The 18,565-nt window shown below is 42.5% G+C and overlaps 1 protein-coding gene across 1 annotated transcript in view; it reads right to left on the bottom strand.

Moving 5' to 3' along the window:
- The window catches only part of cacna2d2a (calcium channel, voltage-dependent, alpha 2/delta subunit 2a), a 137,024-nt gene that overhangs the window by 52,863 nt on the left and 65,596 nt on the right, over positions 1–18,565 (bottom strand). Inside the window, exon 5 of the mRNA XM_034138753.1 lies at positions 4,184–4,228. Coding sequence (XP_033994644.1) covers positions 4,184–4,228 — 45 coding nt within the window. The remainder of the gene's footprint in view (positions 1–4,183; positions 4,229–18,565) is intronic.

Below are 18,565 nucleotides of genomic sequence, written 5' to 3'. Positions count from 1 at the left end.
GTCGAGGGCAGAATTGATTGATGGGCCAACTTTAATTGACTATTAAAATGTAATTACAAGCTGTTGTTGGGACGAGCAGGGGGATAGTTGTGCTGAAGTCCCATTGAAAGTCAACATAAGGAACAATACAGTGTTTTGACCGAACAGCTCATGAGAGATATGAATAAATGGAAATAAGTTAGGACAGATAATTGTGAACACACCAGATAATTAAATACTTAAATACCAATAATCAGTTGATTGAACATTACACATGGTTTAGCCTCGTCAAAGTTACATTTTTAGTAAAAGCAGTTTCGAAAATTACAACAGCTGTAGCCTTTTTCTAAATGTTCTATGTAGTTGTATTTGTCATAATGTCCCACATAATTCCTGTTTATCACCAGACTGCTCATCTGGATGAGTGAGAGGTTGTGAGGAAATAATCAGCTGATATATCTTTTGGAAACGGTCTTTGCAGTTTATAATGCAGGTTAGACATGATTTATTAAGTTAGTTTTACTCTAATGCCCTGTGGAAAAGAGACTGTTTGCATGTGGTTTAAAGTCCAAACATTTGGGACCTGTCATATGGCTTCAATATGTCCCTTTAATGTCCTAAATAAGTGGTAATTTTATTTTATCCTGTTCCCATCCAATACAGATGTTTTGTACACGTTTGAAAAAAGAGGGAAGACCCGAGGCAGAACTAAACAGGCTTTCTAAGCAAGAGAAAAGATAAAAAATTATGACTGTCACCAGGTTAAATCTACTTTTAGCTCTATGATAACAATCAGACAACTCTAAGAATAATTGTAATGATATCAAATGTTGGCTTTTAAACAGCAATGACTGTGGGGTTGAGGTGTTTGTTTATAATTCAGTCTGACACTAATTCTGTCAATGTCAGGCAGGGAGAGGTTTTTTTCTGTCTTCAAAAGAGCCCAATCATAATTAACCAAGGCAGCGTCTAATTAGGAGCTGAATAAATCCACGCAGGAAAGACTGATTGGTTCATTTTCTTCAACCATCCACCACCTGTTTTGCTCGATTCATTACCCAATTTGTTAATTGTATCCCCCCCCCTCTAAAGGTTTAATTAAAGGCTGAAGAGGCCAGAGATGACATTTTGAAGATCCTTTCATTCCCGCCTTCAGCCAACCAGGGCTAACCTGAAACGTCACGTAAGACCCTCAATAGGCGCTTTCACACCGGAGTACTTTTCCCAGTATAGTTCCGATAGTTCTTGAAATTTTGCGTTCACACCAAAAAAATCCGGAACTAGAACTTAGTTCATGAAAACCTTTCCATCCCCTTTTCAGTCCCTGCTAGAGAGCAGGTACTTTCATGGGAGAAAAAGGTTCCCATTTCTGATTGGCTGGGCGGATTGCAAACCACACCCCGTAAAACTCCGAAAAGTTTTGTGAAGCCGCCATTGTATTTGCTGGCATTAGCATTATTAGCATTAGCCCAGCGCACCAACGGAGAGAGACTAACTTATGGCAACATAAAATAAAACATGGGAGCGGTGGAGATGAGGAGGTGTCGGTGTTCTGGCGATTTACTCGGAAGGCTTCAGTAGAAGCTGCTGGGAGTCCCAGCAGCTTCTACTGAAGCCAGTCCCCAACTCCGGGGACTTCCGGCCGGGGACTTCCGGCCGGGGACTCCGGGTGGTAGTATACGCCGTGAAGTTGTTTGCGGCGTGCCAGTAAACCCAAAGCAGAAGAAGAAGAAGTGACGTCAGCGGCTTCATTTGCCTAATCCTCCCTCAGGGAACTTATTCCGGTGTGAACGCGATCTGTACTTAGTTCATGAGAACTAAAGAGTTCTCATGAACTAAGTACTGGGAACTAAGTACGGCAAAGTACTTGGTGTGAAAGCGCCTTATGTGTGCGAGTGCGGGTGTGTGTTTATCTGACTGTGTGATAAAGGGAAAACAGCCCTTTAAATAAACAAGGAATCCTTCAGAAAAATAACATTTCAGTTGTTAAATAGCTGTTTTAACATGTTGAACGCCATAACTGAACAGAAACATATTTAAACAAGAATAATCTGACTCCTTATAAATGTGATGCTGTTTTCAAAGTGAATTACTGCAATAGGAAAGGATTTAGGATATGTTTCTAATGTTTAGATAAATGTATTGCAGTGAAAATGGTATCATGCAGACCAAAGAATGTTTGCATTTTCAATCTGAATCTTTCGTTCTGATCTTTTGTCTGTGTTTTAAGTGATGGCCAATAAGACTTGAAAGTCATAATATTGTTCAGCTTGCAGACAACAGGACAGTCCATGAACACAGAGAAACCCAAAGGAGGCATTCAGGTAGTGGAAAAAGAGAACAAAATTAGAAGGCTTCTCATTCAAGCTTTGGCACAAGAGCAGTCTTAAAAAACGAATCATCACATTGCACTTTAATATCAAGGTTACAGTGACAAGAGGAGACATGAGGGTAGAGAGTACAGGACAGGGAACAGAGGAGATAAGGCTGGAATAAGAGAGCCCGCCAATCACTTACCTTTTTAAAACTGAATTCTGATCATATCTCCCTGATAGTACAGCACTACATTATTACATATAGTAAATGTTCACTCCGGTATTAAAGCCTTCATTGAGAGGGGTCATCGTGGGAAGAATATAGATAGAATAACTGGTGGGTGACTGTTGGTGTTGCAGGGATGAGGACTGACCTCTAACTGACCTCTGCCACCGTCTTTGGGTGGTTGTGGGGTTGGTGAAGTGGGGGTCAGGGGTGTGTCACTGGCTAGGACCTCAGTGTGCCATGTTAATGATGACTGATGTTCTCCAATTAGATGTGCTGACAGGCCCTAAAGCGCTGTGTCATTAATCACAGGAGTGGCGTGCACAAAGAGAAAATCACACCATGATTTATTGCTCCTCCGCCTCATTCTCTTCCCCTCTCTATCTCACTCTCTTCACATCTTTTTGTGGGGGGGGCGGGGCATTCTAGCACTCCTCTTTGAAACTCAATCAATCAGCGACCACGGGCTCCGGGTGTGACCTATCCTGGGGAGGAACTGGTGGCATGGGGAGACCAAACAGCACTTGCCGATCTTTTCTGGAGGAAACTGCGTTACCTGGCCTGCAGGAAGTTCCTCCAATATCATTTATATTCTTCAGTATGAATGGCACACGTGGTAGAAATGGTGTCCTCTTGTGTGGAAGTGCGATATGACTCATGTTTTGGTGTGCTGAGTTCCAACAACCCCTCCAGTTGAGCTTAGCAGAGAGTCGGACACAGTGAGGGTCCGTGGAGAGGGAGAACACTCTGGAAGGAGGACTGGGGGAGGACAGCTGAAGTCACTGTCACATGCACGTCGGCCTGCCCCTGCTCTGTCACACCAACTCACCATAAAGCAGTGTCACCTCACTAACACACACAGACATCCCAGGGGCCTGTGACCGGAGGGGGGGCATCAACACCGAGGAGGCCGGGGCAGGAGTGGGTTGGGGTTGCAGGACAGGGTGGCAGGGGTGGGGAGTAGGGATGTCACAATACCAGAAATGTAATAGTTGATACAAATGCCAGTGAAATTCCACTATTGTCAATAGCACAGTGCAAATCAAAACAGTATATTTCATTTACTTTATCATACACTTTTTTATTACCGCCTTCTTACAGCTTTTTGATAGAAAGTTCATAATTCCCTCTATGATGTCTATATGAATTTACTGTGAAAACATATCCGTCAACCAACTGGATGTATTCAAGTTTCTCACTACAAAAAATTAAATGTACAAGACTACATTTGAACACATCATGATAACCTAATTTACCTTTGCCCAATAGCATTTTACTGAGTATAACTTCTGTGCACTCTATTGCAACAAATCCTTGGTCCAGTTAATATTAACTAGCTTTGTTCTTGCCAATTTCAACATGTTTTGTTATTCACAAAGTAGCATTATAAAACGTAGGGTACGTCCCCTGGAGGTATCTTCAGTAATTTACTGTGTCACAAACACAGTTTCTAATGTTTCTTGGACATCAGGATGCCATTACGCTTGAGCCCTTACAGTACTTATGGTATTGTAGAAAAACAATACCCTTGTGTTTTTAAAACTTTGCCATCGACTTGGAAAACAAAGTATCGGTTCTCGTGACATTCCTAGCGGGAAGTGGGTAATACTTTGGGTTTAGGCAGGAGGACGAGGGATGGGGGAGCAGTCCGTACTGTACTCACATCTTCTGAACCCGCTTTGGAATCGTAGTATGAAATGGCACTCTCCTGTGCAGAAAAGAAAAGTGAAAAGACAGATGATGAGAGAAGATATAGCAGTGTGTATATCAGCCCCGACTCATCGCGGTGGTAAGCTAGAGAGTCATGTTTATATTCAATCACACTGTTCAGCATGAGAATATAATCAGCATCACAGAACACAGGAAGAGTAGTGTGATGTGGAATGAGAGTCATGAGAAGGTGAGCAGATGTATCTGGGCAATGCTTTTGTTAATGGACCAGCAAACATTTTGACTTGCCAAAGCAGGGAAAGCACAGGTGGAGGTACCTTTGTTGATGACGGCTGCGTTCCATTTAAGTGAGCCAGTTTCAGGGCTGAGGTATTGTGCTGCTCGTTCAAAGACCTTGCCTGCTGGTCACTTAATGAATTGGGGCCATTGTTAATGTTTACCTCTGCTTTTCTTGCTTTTACAATACAAAATGTACACTATCAAAAGGATCTATTAGATGCAATGTATGTGGCACATGTTCAAACTTAGTGAAAATCACTGTAGGAACATTTTCATGTGTTGTGGAAAACTTAAGCTGTGGTATGAGCTCAGTTTGCAGTGAGAGAAGAATAAACTCAAAACGTTGCTCTCTCTGGGAGTCTTATCGAGCTCAGCGGGCTGTGTTTTCACTCCAGGAATACAGCTCTCACAAAAGGAAAGAAACAGAAAAATAATGTAAATGTATGCAATTTTCCTCAGTTTTTTGTTTTAATTACCAACTGAATATAACCAGTCACAGGCTTAAGTCCCAGATTCAGCCTCTAACCACCAAACTCCCGGCCTTTACCCCCAGCAAAGACCCCCAACACAGGCTGCCTGCCTCCCTGCCGTCCTCTACTTGCTTTCTTATCTCCTGTAGAGGCAGGCGTGAGGGAGGGCAGGGGTTGTTTGGAGCGAGCAGCATCCGTGGGGCCGGCCTCATTATCATGAGGAGGCTGGCTGAGGACGCGCTCTCAAGGGCAGCACAGTGGAGGAGCTGTGGTCAGGGTCTGGTGAGGGAGGACGGCTCACAGAGAAAGAGGGATCTACAGTACAGGTAGAGAGAGTCTTAAACACAACTTACTCACCTACTGGTATTAGACAAAGGGACATACATAAGCACACAAGGACTTTTCTTTCACAGTCAGCCTCCATCTTTCTCCCAGCTGCTTTCCTGCAGTGAGAGCCTCTCTACACACCACGAGCGGGGCCTTGGCCGGCCTCCAGTGCTAATCACAGTCAGCCACTCAGCTCAGCTCAGTCCCTAACAACTCACCAAAGAAACAGTATGATAAAAACTCTCACTGACACCAAACATGGGGGCAGACCAGCCTGGACGCAGCTTGTGTCTTTGGGGAATGAGCGTGGACAAGATGGAGGAGGAGCTGAATCTGTCCCCTGACACATCTCCTCTACTTACCAGCACTCCCCAGCTCCGTCACAGATCTGGAGTGAGGAACGTAAGCAGAGGAGCTGAGCGGAGGGATCTACATTGGATTAAGGTGGAGGGTGAGCATGGAGGCTGAAGTCGGGGGGGATATGGAGGGATGAATTGAGTGGAGAGAAATGGGTGGTGGTGGGTGCAGTGGGAAAGAGATGCCAAGGCTAAAAATAGCCTGTGCCTCTGCAGAGAGAGAAGAGGGAGAGCGAGCGAGACAGTGGCAGAGCAACAGTGTTGTTGTGTCTGCCAGCAGGATTGATCTGGAGCCCAGTCCTGCTCAGACTGGTCCCTCACATCTGAAGAGTTTACTCTCACTACTGTGGCATCACAACTCATTATTCAGGGCTGCTTCCTGTAAATAAAAGCTTGGTTCCTCGCACCCGAGGGACACCTTCCAGCAGCTTTACTCACAAGAACTAATACACAAAAAAAACACACACAACATTACCGAAGAGAACGAGTTTGGTGAGAGAACCAACAATGTAGCTCCCTTGCTAACACTTAATCGTTGTTTTTGTTATTTTGTATCCATCGCTTATTACTGCTTTGTGTTGCAATCGATAGAGAAATGTACACAGTGAATGCAGATGGCACAAGGGGGCACTGGATGTTGAGCATGACGATTATGTGACTCAGACGCTTGTTGTCCCTCAAGTATAGTGTATGTTGGTTTTTCCTTTTATTTAACACGTGTCTTTCATTTGTTTCATGGCTGTTTGCACAGCTGTGTTTACTTTACTGCACTGTTAGCTTGTACATCCCTCACTCGTGCTAAATCTGCACCATGTACAATCAAAATGCACCATTCAGTAAAACCTTAGTATTAGAAGCATTAGTGAATAAATTGGTATCACAAACATCTTTATTTACATTACTCCTTTTAATAATAAGTTCCCTTATTGAACATTTATAATAACAATATAAACACGTATTAAATGATTTATAACATATCCTAGTAGTAAGCAGAATAAGAAGCTGAAGAAGAATCAGGTGTTGGAATTCATGGATTTTGTAAAGTCAAGATTTCATCTGATATTCAGAGCAGACAGGATATGATGGGCAAGAAAATTGAATTTACTGGAAAAGAATAGCAATTCATCACAGCACCTACAGTACCACTACGTACAACAACCACTGCTGCCTTCATACAGGCATGCACTGAAGATGTAGCTGCATGTGGATGAGTCCTAGGCCGCTGTGACCCTCCCTGCAGCCCCCGGGGAGCGGGGCCATCTGCTGCAGCTGGTCACGGCTCTCTATGGGCCAGGGTCCTGGTTAAACACACATCTGATACCACACCGAGCCAGGAGCTATTCTAACCTCATCTCTCCAAACTGCACGCTGCTTGTGAACATACACATACTGTAAATAATAAATAATCCCATGCTTAGACACTCATATAGAGCAAGTAGGGAGAGCAACTAATGTGATCATTGATTAATTGTTAAAGTATTTTTAATGCAAAAATGGCTGTATAACGCCTCTCATTGTGGTGGAAATTATTGAAATAAACTAGTCAAAGAGTTGACCTTCTGAGTCTTTTTTTGCAAAAGAGGCACACAGCCTGAAGAGCAATGTCTCCACAGCCTAGTGCAACTACTCAAACTGAAGAGAGATCTTTTATACAGTTACAATGAATACATGCTTAGTCATGAGATAACTGACCCATGACCCTATCAGAGTACAATAAACCCATGACCAGATCACTGATCACCCACTGTGTGGTCACATGGCACCTTGTGACTGAGATTTACTGTCTCTTGACATGTAAGGCTTACAGAATATTATTATGTTATGTTAAATATAACATCATAGCATTCAATTCTCTGATAATCATAATTTCGAGAGATTTCCTGCTTTTCTCTGTTATATCGTATGAATATATTTGGATTCCAAACCGCCCAAAACAAAACGTCAACTAGCCAAATGAGTTAACGATAATAAATAAAGAATCTTTACAGTAGTGAAAATAATCATGTGTGTAAAAGGCCAGTTTACGGCTTACAAAAAGCAGTCACACGAAGACACTAATGGCGCATTTCAACTGCAGGGCCTGGCACGGCTTAGTACGGTATAGTTAGGCCTTGGTAGGCCAGGCTCACTTTATGCTGCGTTTCCATTACAGTTTAGGAACTGGGGTAGTAACTATAGTAACGCAGTGTAGGCTGAGCCGTGACGTCATCTTCAATGCGAAATACAAAATCAACATCAGCCGTTAGCTGTTAGCACTCAGAGCTCACAGCTCCTCATATCTGTTCAGAAACTAGACAAAAGTTAAACAAGTACAAACCACAGACTGCCTGTGTCATGGTGAATACAGTCGCTGGTTTATTTATGTCTGTATAGGCCGTTGTTGTGAGTGTGGACGGTCGGAGCATATACAACGTTAGCCTAGCCGATCTCCATTCAGAAAACACACATTTTAAAAGGTTTTTCGCCTGCCGTCTGTCTGCAGACTTGTCAAAGCATTATTTCATGGTTTTTACTAACCGGTATCAGTATGTTGTTACTTCGGCATCATTTGGAAACGTGTATTACAATTAAATCACAGTCAAATATGTTCATTTTGTTGTAGTAGATTCTCTCACTAGTTTAGCATACTCGGCCCGGTTGTTGGCCCGGAAAGTACCTCGATTTTGGAGAGCCAGAAAACTGTGAAAAAGTACCCGCTAGCCGGAACTACGCCTAGTGGAAACGCAACCAAAAACGGGCACGGCACGACACGGCAGGCTTAAACCGCGCTGTAGTGGAAATGCGCCATAACAAAGTCTGAGAAATTCCCCCTGACACAAAGTGCTATCAGTAAATTAAATCTATCATGCTGAGTGGACCAACAAATTCCAAACGGGAGACAAATACTGAGGTCAGGCGATGATCTCCAGCCCCTCCCTTACATCAATCTTCCTCCGCTCATCTCCTTCCCTCTCCTCACCCTTATCTCGATCGGCTTCCTCTCTCCTCTTCCTCATCCTCCTCCAACCTGCCTCTTCTTATCTTCATCTTTCCCAATCTCTCTATCCTCAATACCAGCCTTCTCTCGCCAATTTCAGATTCCAACAAAAGCAGCGGCGCGTAGGTTAGATGCCTACTGTTGCTATAGAAACCGCCCCTCTGCTCTGGATTACAATGTGACTTTGTCTCCTCGCCAGGGCTACAATGTCTGCTCGTTTCTATGTCTGACCAGAAGATGCCTGCCTATCTTTTGTCAGTCTGTCAGAATACGTGATTGTTCTCCTGCCAGCGTGTTTCCATGTCATCGCTACATGCTGTTATTTTAATGTCACCCATTGCTTGTAGTAACACATTTAACTTCACAAAACCTTGTCAAGTGAAGGTCGGAGCCTTTAAAGCCCCAAAATGTCCTCCTATGTGAAGAGGACCTTGACAGGTGATTTACCCGGTAAAGCGTTGGGTAACAATAGGTGATTGAAAAATGGCTGGTGCATAAAGGCTGTCACATGTCGGGGTACCTGTAATGACGGAGTGTGGTCGCCGGGACTAAACCTTTTGAATTTGAATCTGAGAGCTCTCTCTATGGGCTGCCGGAGACAGACTGACATTTGAGCAAGAGACAAGCGCTCCATCATGGGTGGGGACAGATTACAGTCATATTCATATCTCCTCTGGACACCTGCTAATGATTTTATAATTACAGAACACACTCTGTGCCTCCGCCGTGCCCTGGGGTGTGCACACAAGCATGCAGAAACGCACACACAGCGTCTTTCACACACACACACAAACACAGCACCTCTCTCCTGGCCTCGATTGTCTAGCAATAATTCGTAGCACCAGTTTCCCTAATGGAAGCTGACATTATATCAAACACAATAAAGGATTTCATTTACTGCTCTTCATTAACCCACGCACATCAGCCCATAAGGTACACATCAATACACAAACAGTCAAACACACACACACACACAGCTCACTTAGTGAGAATATGCAACCAGAATAAAAGAGAGAAAACCAAACGAGGTTTGAAGAACTGCTTACATGAAGTTTGAAAACCACTATGAAGATATAACTCCTATTATCTCACCCACTCCAATCTTTCCCCTGTCTTTACCCATCTCCCCCTCTGTCTTTTTATTTCCGCAGCATCCCTATATCCCATCTCTTCATGTCAAACGGTATGAAACTCAAGACATTGGAAGTAGATAAACCTCGGACCGTATTAGCTGGTGAGACCTCTCCAGTGAGAGGGAAGGCAATCCCCCCGGCTAAGCACATACTCGCACACTTTGACTCCAGCGAATACACGACACACGAGTCCACCTACAATTTATGTATGTTAAGTAAGAAATGATTGACATCCAATTTAACCAGGATACATGAAATGTAAAGGAAATACATACACAAGGGCGTTCGTACTAAAGGGGGAGCCATCAAAATGAAATCACAATACGCCATCAGAAACAAATGAGTTCAGCTCAATTCCTTTAGTTTCTTTGACTCACAGGGTGAGAAGTGCTGTTCAAACGTGAGGTTGTGAAATATGATTTTCAAACTGACACATTAATGCATGTCTATGATTGATTAACCTCTAAGATCTGAAAGCCCCTTACCAAGTTTGATCTTGAATCAGGGTCTGTGAATAAAATATGAATTCCTGTTCTTTGGTGGAGGCTTTTTGAGTCACATGATGTCAAAGCCTGTCCTTTACTGGGTGCGGGCCTTCATAATTGGTTATTCAAATACATTTAAATAAAGGATTGGAAAGATTGGAAAAAATAATATTTTATTAAATCTCTAACTTTATTGCAATAATAGTTTCAAGCGAAATATAGAGAAACAAATCTATGTACTGTATATGTGTGTTAACTGCATTAAGTGGCAATCGCAAAATTATATTTCTATATTTCACATTGTCACAAATTTGAGTTACTATGTGCTTGTTACTATCAATTATCACAACTTATTTATGTACCATGATATTGCCATATATGATATAATGATGTGATAAATCATCACATTGAATGATCGCTGGCTGGTTTGAGGTGTCTGGTCTGAAGAATGGCCTGTTGTCACAGTCTTAACCACTGAAGGTTACCAACATGCCTCTTTATAATGTCAAGTCAATACAGAGTCAACCAGCAAACTGGAAATTAAACTGTTGGCCTGGAAGACAGAGAGAGGGGGAGAGCTATTGAGCTAGAGTGAAACTCAGATAAAGGAGTGCATGACGGAGGCCTTGGGCGCGGCTGCCTCCCTCTCTCTCTCTCTCCCTCTTCCTCTCTCGCTCTTTCATTGGCATGCTCTGCATCTCCAGGCTTTTAAGCGATTAGGGAGCTGCTGAGACCATGGCGTCCAAGCATAGCTCCATGCAGATGTTCATTTGTATGCCAATAAACAAATGTGCCCCCAGATTAAAGCTCCAACACACAGTGCAAATTCAGCAAAGTGAAAGACATTCTCCATGCACATCTCATCAATGTCTTGCTCCTGTTCGGGCAGAGCGCCGTGCCTCCTCTAACCGCGCGCTCTCTTCAAAGACTCTCACAAAGATGGGCGGCAACCCAACAGATAGTGAGGGAGAAGAGACAGAGCGAGAACAATTGTGTAAGAGAGAAGTCGTGATTATTGTGAAATTAAGAACACATCATTACAAAAATATTAAGGTTACTAATACCATGGTTACATTTCATGCCTCCAATTTCACCCATGAATCTGCAATTTCTGCTCCAAAGATCTCTCTTTGTAAACATCCTGCAGGTCAAATAATCCTATTTTTTGTCCTCTGTTTCTCATTCCCTCTTTTTTGTTTCTCTCATTCCCCCCATCCCTGCTGTGCTGTCTCTTTCTTTCAGAGCCTGACACTTCCCCTTGGTAAACGCAGTTAAATCAGTCTGTGAATATTCCAATCCTGCGATAACGAGAGAAGGCTTTGTCCTGCTGCACTCTGGGTAATGCTGCTCTCCATTGTTGGCTGACAGGGCTCCATTGAGGAGCAGGTTTTAATGCTGATAGCATCACCACACTGCATGGACACAGTGCCAGATAAAAAGCCTATCCAACATGACACACGCATGCCAACACCTCCCAAACAAGCCCCCAATCTGATCCTCAGAGGGGAAGCAGGAAGAGGTGCTTTAACACCCAATAAAGACAAGTAAGATAAACAGGACATGGCAATATTAACGCTATCATTGGATTCCAGAGGGATTTGATAAAGCAAATACAATTATCCAGGAGAAGCATTTTAACGGCATCTGTAGCCGGGGTGACCAATCACAAACATACTGGTTCTCAGTCAGGATGTCCCCCGTCCAATCACACTGCAGCTTGGTATGACACTAGAGCTCCACTTATCTGTGTGAAATAGTTCCAGGTTCCATTTCTCCAAGAGGTCTGAATAGAGATTTCCATTTCACTGATGTTTTACAGCCATTTCCCCCTTCCAACCCATACTGTAGAGTCCTGCAAAGTCACCTCCCCCCTCTACAGGCTGACTGAGAGTGGCCAATCAACAATCAGCTGTGACCAAAGGAAACCTGTTATTTTCGACCCCGTAATCATTTCCATCAGATGCCTTGCTGTCTCTGACAATGATTTCAACATTCAAATGACAAAGGGAAGCCTGCCTTAAGATATCTGCAGACAGACACCAAGGACAGCAGGGATAGAATACACAAATATCATAACCAGAGCCGGCATCTGGCATCTGCCCTCTGCTACAGCAAAACCAGCCTGTCACCGCCATACAGGCTGATAGCACTCACAAAATGACACCCTGCCTGCTCAGACGCACCCCTTTCCTACAACTTGGTACACTGGAACAAGTCTTGGACATACGATATATAGGGTATATTTTCTACAGACATCTTTTTTAATTGGGACTAGATTCATGGGTCAAACTTTTGTATTTTACATCTCACTCTCATTTCCTGTCATATCTACAGTACTATCAAAATAAAAGGCATGACTAAAACAAATGTTTGATGTAGAATTTGTATTTAAGTATGACTTAATTGATTAATCTTTAAGCTCTAAGTGTGATTTAGTGTCAATGTCTACATTAAAAAAGAGAAACTATAAACAAATACCTTTTTTTTTTCTTCTCTCTTACCAGAAGGGTCCTACAAAATAACATTTCATGGATGTTGGCCATGTGTTGAAAAGGGAAAATCGAGGCTTGCTGGATTTCTCTGACTATTGATTCCCATCTCCTGTGAGGCACGGAGATCGATCGCTGAGATTTAGAAGTGGGGGGCACTCTCTCAACCCTTACTAGCACGCTGCGTGACAGCCGGTCAAACTGCTACTGACTGAGACCCCTCAACTTCTCTCCTTCTCTGCGTTATTCTATCTTCACGTTTCTCATTACTTGTTCTTGCACTTCAAGGCTTCTTCCATTCAGGAGAGAATATAAACTTCGCCAAAGTCCTCCAACTTGAGTGTAGAACAGCATGAGATTTCAAGAGGTCTCTCTTGAAGCAGCAGAGGAACATTAGGGGTGAGCGAGCGAGAAAAGAAAAAAAGAGCTGGAGAAGGGAAGGGCAAAAAATTGAGAAAAGGACATTTCTACCTTGGAGAGCACCACTTAAGCAAATTACAGTGGGCTGCAATCAAGAAGCTGAAATTACAAAACTGTTGGGTCACCACAGCAACCGAAAGCCTGATCAAAGCTGTGAGCCGAGCAGCAAGCTGATGGAAAGAGAGGGGAGGCACGAGGAGAGGAGCGAGATCAGGAAGAAGGAGAAGCTTCAGTCAAAATGGGAGTTTAAAGTGAAGTCTGTATCGACATAATTATAATTGATAAATTGATCAAATGTGGTCTGATCTACAAGGACACACACTTCCAAGTGTTTCTCTTGTTTTGTGTTAGCACCCATGGCAGATGCATCTCAGTATTGAGTACAAGTAAAGCTTGGTGCAGTTTCTAGTGAGGCAGCCACGCCATCAGATACATTTGATAGGGAGAAGACTCGGCTCTATTGTAAACTGTGCAGGAATTTCTATGCACATATCAGCCCCCCCCCTCATTTCTCCCCATCCAGTGGCGAGCAGATGGAAGTCTGCTCGGTGGCTCAGGATTCAGTGATAACAATGTTTATGAGTTCCATTACGTGCTCGGCAGGCTGCAAGCACTGTCTCAGCGCTGTCGTAAGGAATAAAAAAAATGCTCACAATGAAAATTGATGCAGTTTATTTGTTATAATGCAGTGTGGCTATGCTTATCAGTGTTTGAAATAAGCACTGTGCATTTAAAAAAAAGGCTCACACATGGCCATATTCTAACCTCCCCCTCTCGGGCCTCCGCTACAGATATCGTTTTGGTTGTTGTGGTGCTGACACATTTTATTTTGTACTTGTGCTTCAGAAGGTCTGCACCTGGGTTTAAAAATAAGGGACCAATATGCAATTCAGGAATACTGAACAGGCAAAATGAGAACAACATGATGGTCAGTGTATACAAAAAAACGATGTAATTCCCAATATATATAAATTAACTTGCAAATAAAACACCACCATCCTGTTTAACTCAACAAATGGCCGAAGGGATAGAAATAAATTCCACAATTCTGCGCGAGAATATGTGCTATTAAATACTAAAATGCATGCGCTTGGACTAATGGTTAATTGCTGTCTGTTTTAGCTAATCCGGTGAGAGATGAAAACAGGGTTTTGGCAACATTTCCAGAAGAAAAAAAGAGAGGAAAAAAATTACATAAAAAATGTAAATGTTGAGTGCAGTGAGATGAAACAAAAACCAGAATGAGGCGTCTCTTAATTTTCTGACTATTTTACCAGAATCTGAATTTGAATCTGTCAAATGCAGCCCTCATAAGACTAATGTATTCTGTGGCTAATGGAGCTGGTAGCTTCGAGGGCTGGGCTGAGAGTCGCCACAATGATTCTCACTCATTTCCTCTGAAGGGCCAATTATCTCAAATAGAGGCATTATGAAAGGAACCGAACTTGGTCAAGTGAACAAACCCTTGCAACTGTAGCCAGGGCCCCTAGCACTTAAGACAGTGTTACGCCTCTTCGGGGACCTTTTGGCAGGGCATTCAATGTAGATAAAATGCTGGCTTACAGTAGCCAACATTGATCCACACAAAATAATTTAAAGTATTTAATTTAAAGAATTGTCGAAAGACGATCGAGAAACGCTAAGGCTATTAGCATCGGTAAGGGGAACACTGTAGGCTATGTATGAATATTATTTGTATGCATTACAAAGGTACCAATGAACATACATGTGTGAAGAGCAAGAAATAGGTCACATGAATATCATTGTGTTATGTATGAGAGTGGGTGGCTGAGTGGTGATGAAGAGAGAGAGAGGCAGAGGGTGAAGAGAAAGAAAAGGAGAGATTGTGTTGTCCTATGATGAAAGGCTTGATTGATTAGAGAGTGATGATTGCAGTAAATGGCCTGGAAGATGGCTCCATCTCTGTTTCCCGTTTTCTGTGTCTCTTATACCTTCTTCCCTCACTCGCTTGCTTTCTCACTTACACCTCTCTCTGCCTCTCTTTGTCACCCCCTCTTCCTGGTTTCATCATGGCAACCCATCAACAGAGTGCCTCTCTCTCCCCTAATGGCACCGCTATTAGCACTAATGCATTTCAAACGTACAGCAGCTGCCACATCACAATCTGATGGAAAGTACATGTCTTCCTCCAATCTCCACAATCTCTGTCCTTTCTTTCATCCAATCTCGTGTCTCTGTTCCAACGTGTTGCACCTCGTGTCAACCCTCCATCAGCTATGCAACAATGTTCATCATCTGTAGACGGTATACGATGAGAGATGAGTGGATATATATGTCTGTTAGTTAGTTTGAAAATAAGGCTGATCACAGACAGTTTTATGTTATTGTATAATGAGCTGCATCGTCTGGTTTGACTATAACTTAAATTTGAAACTTTTAACTCAAAAAGACACAATGTGTATACCTCCCTGGTTTAGTTTGGAGGAATAGTGTGTTGAAGGGTGAGATTAAACGTATGACATGTTTATACTGTACCTGCAATGACTGTAATATAATTGTTGAACACTGTATAATTATGTAATTACTAGCATATAGTTCGTGCTACTTTTCCTATGTTTGCACAGAAAATTGAAATAAGTCTCATTTGAAAAACTAAAAAGTCAATCAAGATATATACAAATGCATAATGGAGTCACTATCAAAACGTGATCAGTCGGGACAAGATATCTCTTAACATATCTTTGCTGGTCCGAATTAATTAATGACATTACAGATGTAAAGAAGCCGTGTTATCTTATAATAGCTGAATTCATTCCTTTTGAAGATAACAACAATGCCTACATGACTTTTAAAGGCATTTATTAAAGATAAATCAAATTCCATTTTAGCTGGTCAAAATGCAAATGTTCCATCATATATTAAATGCTCATAACCATAAGTTGGTTCCAGCATACTCACTGGTGTCTGTATGGTGCAGAGGCCTAAGTGTATTTTTCCCACACTGTCTCTTCCTCTAAACCGGGCGTATTTAGTAAGCCTCGTCATCATTGTGCACCAACATTAATGATTAATATACTTAAACAAAAGTGATATCTACAAACTAACATTATCTTATGTGAGAATTTGATTGCCAAACATTAACAAAACTGTAACTTCAGTACTCAGCCTATGTGTGGCCACGTACAGTAGTTGGTTTGTAGGTTTTATTCAACGAGGGAAGTCAAATATTTGCAAGACCAGTTTTATCATTTGTATTACACGTACTGTTTCAAGTCTTGACTCTGAACTATTTCAGCAGGCCTACTGTCCAAGTTAATAGGTTATCCGTCTTTAAGGCTTTGGGTGAATACAATTGTTTTTATTCATGTGCTATGGTCAAATAAAACTAAATTAAATATGTATAACCTTTAAAATCATTGCCATATTCTGGCATCTGCCTACTATCCACAAATATGCATTGCTCCTTAATAAGACCTAGATTTTAAGAGATCATGCATGAGTGCATTCAATCTTCAGATGGACATCAACACAATCATTTAATCCAATTTTCAGCTGAAAACCAACAAATTGATTTGTTTGTTATTTGTGTTGTTTTGACTAGCTCAATACGTTAATGTGTTTGTATTGCTCCTTCCAATGAGAATTGCAGAGCATAGCTGAAGTGCCTGTGTCACCTTGGGATGACTTTGTTGCCAACACAATAGTCACATAGTACCACAGAGGGATGGGCACTTGACCTTGAGAAACCAGCGGCAATCCAACACTTTAATGTCTATTTCACACACCATTTCCTTCCAATGGATTTAAAACCCTGAACGACCATCACAACAGTTGTTACGATCAACATTTTGACATCCATAATGTCCAGCGGTCGGGATGGTCAAAAACTGGCTCTGCAGTTAGACCAAAAAAAAGCTTAAATGTGTGTGTGAGTTTGTGAGAGAGTGAGAGAAGAAGAGTGAGGTCGTCTCATTGCTACGGTAACAGCTGTGATGGCAGACGCTATGAGGAACAGGCATATCATTGAGTTTCTATGATGTCACCGTTTTGGCGCGAGGCGAGCAGATGGGCTGGGCCAGGTACAGAACCTGGCATTAATAAACACATGCAAATAAATATCTGCCCGTCCACAAACACAAACAACAAAATTACGCTTTTCCAACACACACACAAACACTCACAAATTCTATCAAAACGCTCTGTCACTCATGCATAAACACCTTTTCTCTTAATTTGACAGACTGCTCCACCCGCTAGTTTAAAATGCAACACATTTCTCCTAATATGCCCAAAGAGCATGCAGCCCTAATCTAATTAGAGTGTCAGTCAGCAGAGTGTTCACCTAAAAGAGAAATTAGGAAAGCACAACATCTACAAACAGGAGAAATCTCACTGCAAGGATGAGGCATATCTTCCTCTCCCACTCCTCCCTCCCTCCCTCCCCCACTCCACCTCTTTGTGAGATTTTTTTTAATGCTTTCACAGTCGCCCCTGCTGAGATTCATTACCTGGCCTAATTATAAAGGCAAATGAAATCAGCTCCAACACATTATTAATGGAGGCGCACCATTAGAATAATTTTTGCAGTATTTGCCACAATATGATATATTCCAACTGTTTTCATGCCTGATTAAAAACGCATACAGATAACAGTAGAGGTATATGAATATGATGGGGGTTGCAGAGGATAATGGAGGGTATGAGACAGGAAGAGAGAAAGGAACACGAAAAGAAAAACAGAGGCAGACAGGAGTTTTCATGTGGTGGTTGGATTAAAGCGCTGGTTTTTCCACTTGAGGCGGTATTGATGCCATATTGGATGCAGCTGCTTATGAACAGGTGTGCTGTGTGTGGTCACTGTGACCCCCGCTCAACTTCCTGCACGGCTACACATCCGATCGAGGTTCATCTGAGCCGGTCAGGGAGAGGCAGGTGTCACCCCTCCTCAGGCCTAAGATGAAGGGACAGCCGCACTGCAGCTCCATCCCTCAGACCATCAGCGAGGGAAGGAGGGGGCGCCGCCCAGCCACCCCAAGACTACAGCTCTAGAGTGTAAGCAACCATGAATAAAAATGGACTTTGCAGGGAAGTAGGGCTCATAATTATTCGTTTTAAATCAGTTAAAGCCTTTTCTCAAATATCCCCCAGGAGGCGCAGGGTTAAAAATCCATTTGTGGGAATTGTACCATGACAGCGAGCTCGTCTCCCTGGAGACAGAGGATATGACACTAGGGACTGTGCATGTGTATCTGTCAGGTGAGGCTATCAATAAGTGTGTATGTGTGTAAGTGCATCAGTATGCATGCATGTTCGTGGGGCATTTGAGTGTTTGCAAATTTGAGAGTCAGTGGAGCACGCAGGCTCAAACACACAGTGATACTATTTCTCTTTTTTTTTATTTATTCAAGAGCAGCTCTCTTGTGTTTTAAAGGTCAGCAGCAAGAGAATGCCATGTTCAACTTGCTGTAGCCTGTAAA

The sequence above is a fragment of the Trematomus bernacchii genome, unplaced genomic scaffold, assembly GCF_902827165.1.
Source record: "Trematomus bernacchii unplaced genomic scaffold, fTreBer1.1, whole genome shotgun sequence".
Taxonomy (NCBI): domain Eukaryota; kingdom Metazoa; phylum Chordata; class Actinopteri; order Perciformes; family Nototheniidae; genus Trematomus; species Trematomus bernacchii.
The sequence above is the reverse complement of the archived record's forward strand: the minus strand, read 5'-3'. Positions and strand labels throughout refer to the sequence as shown.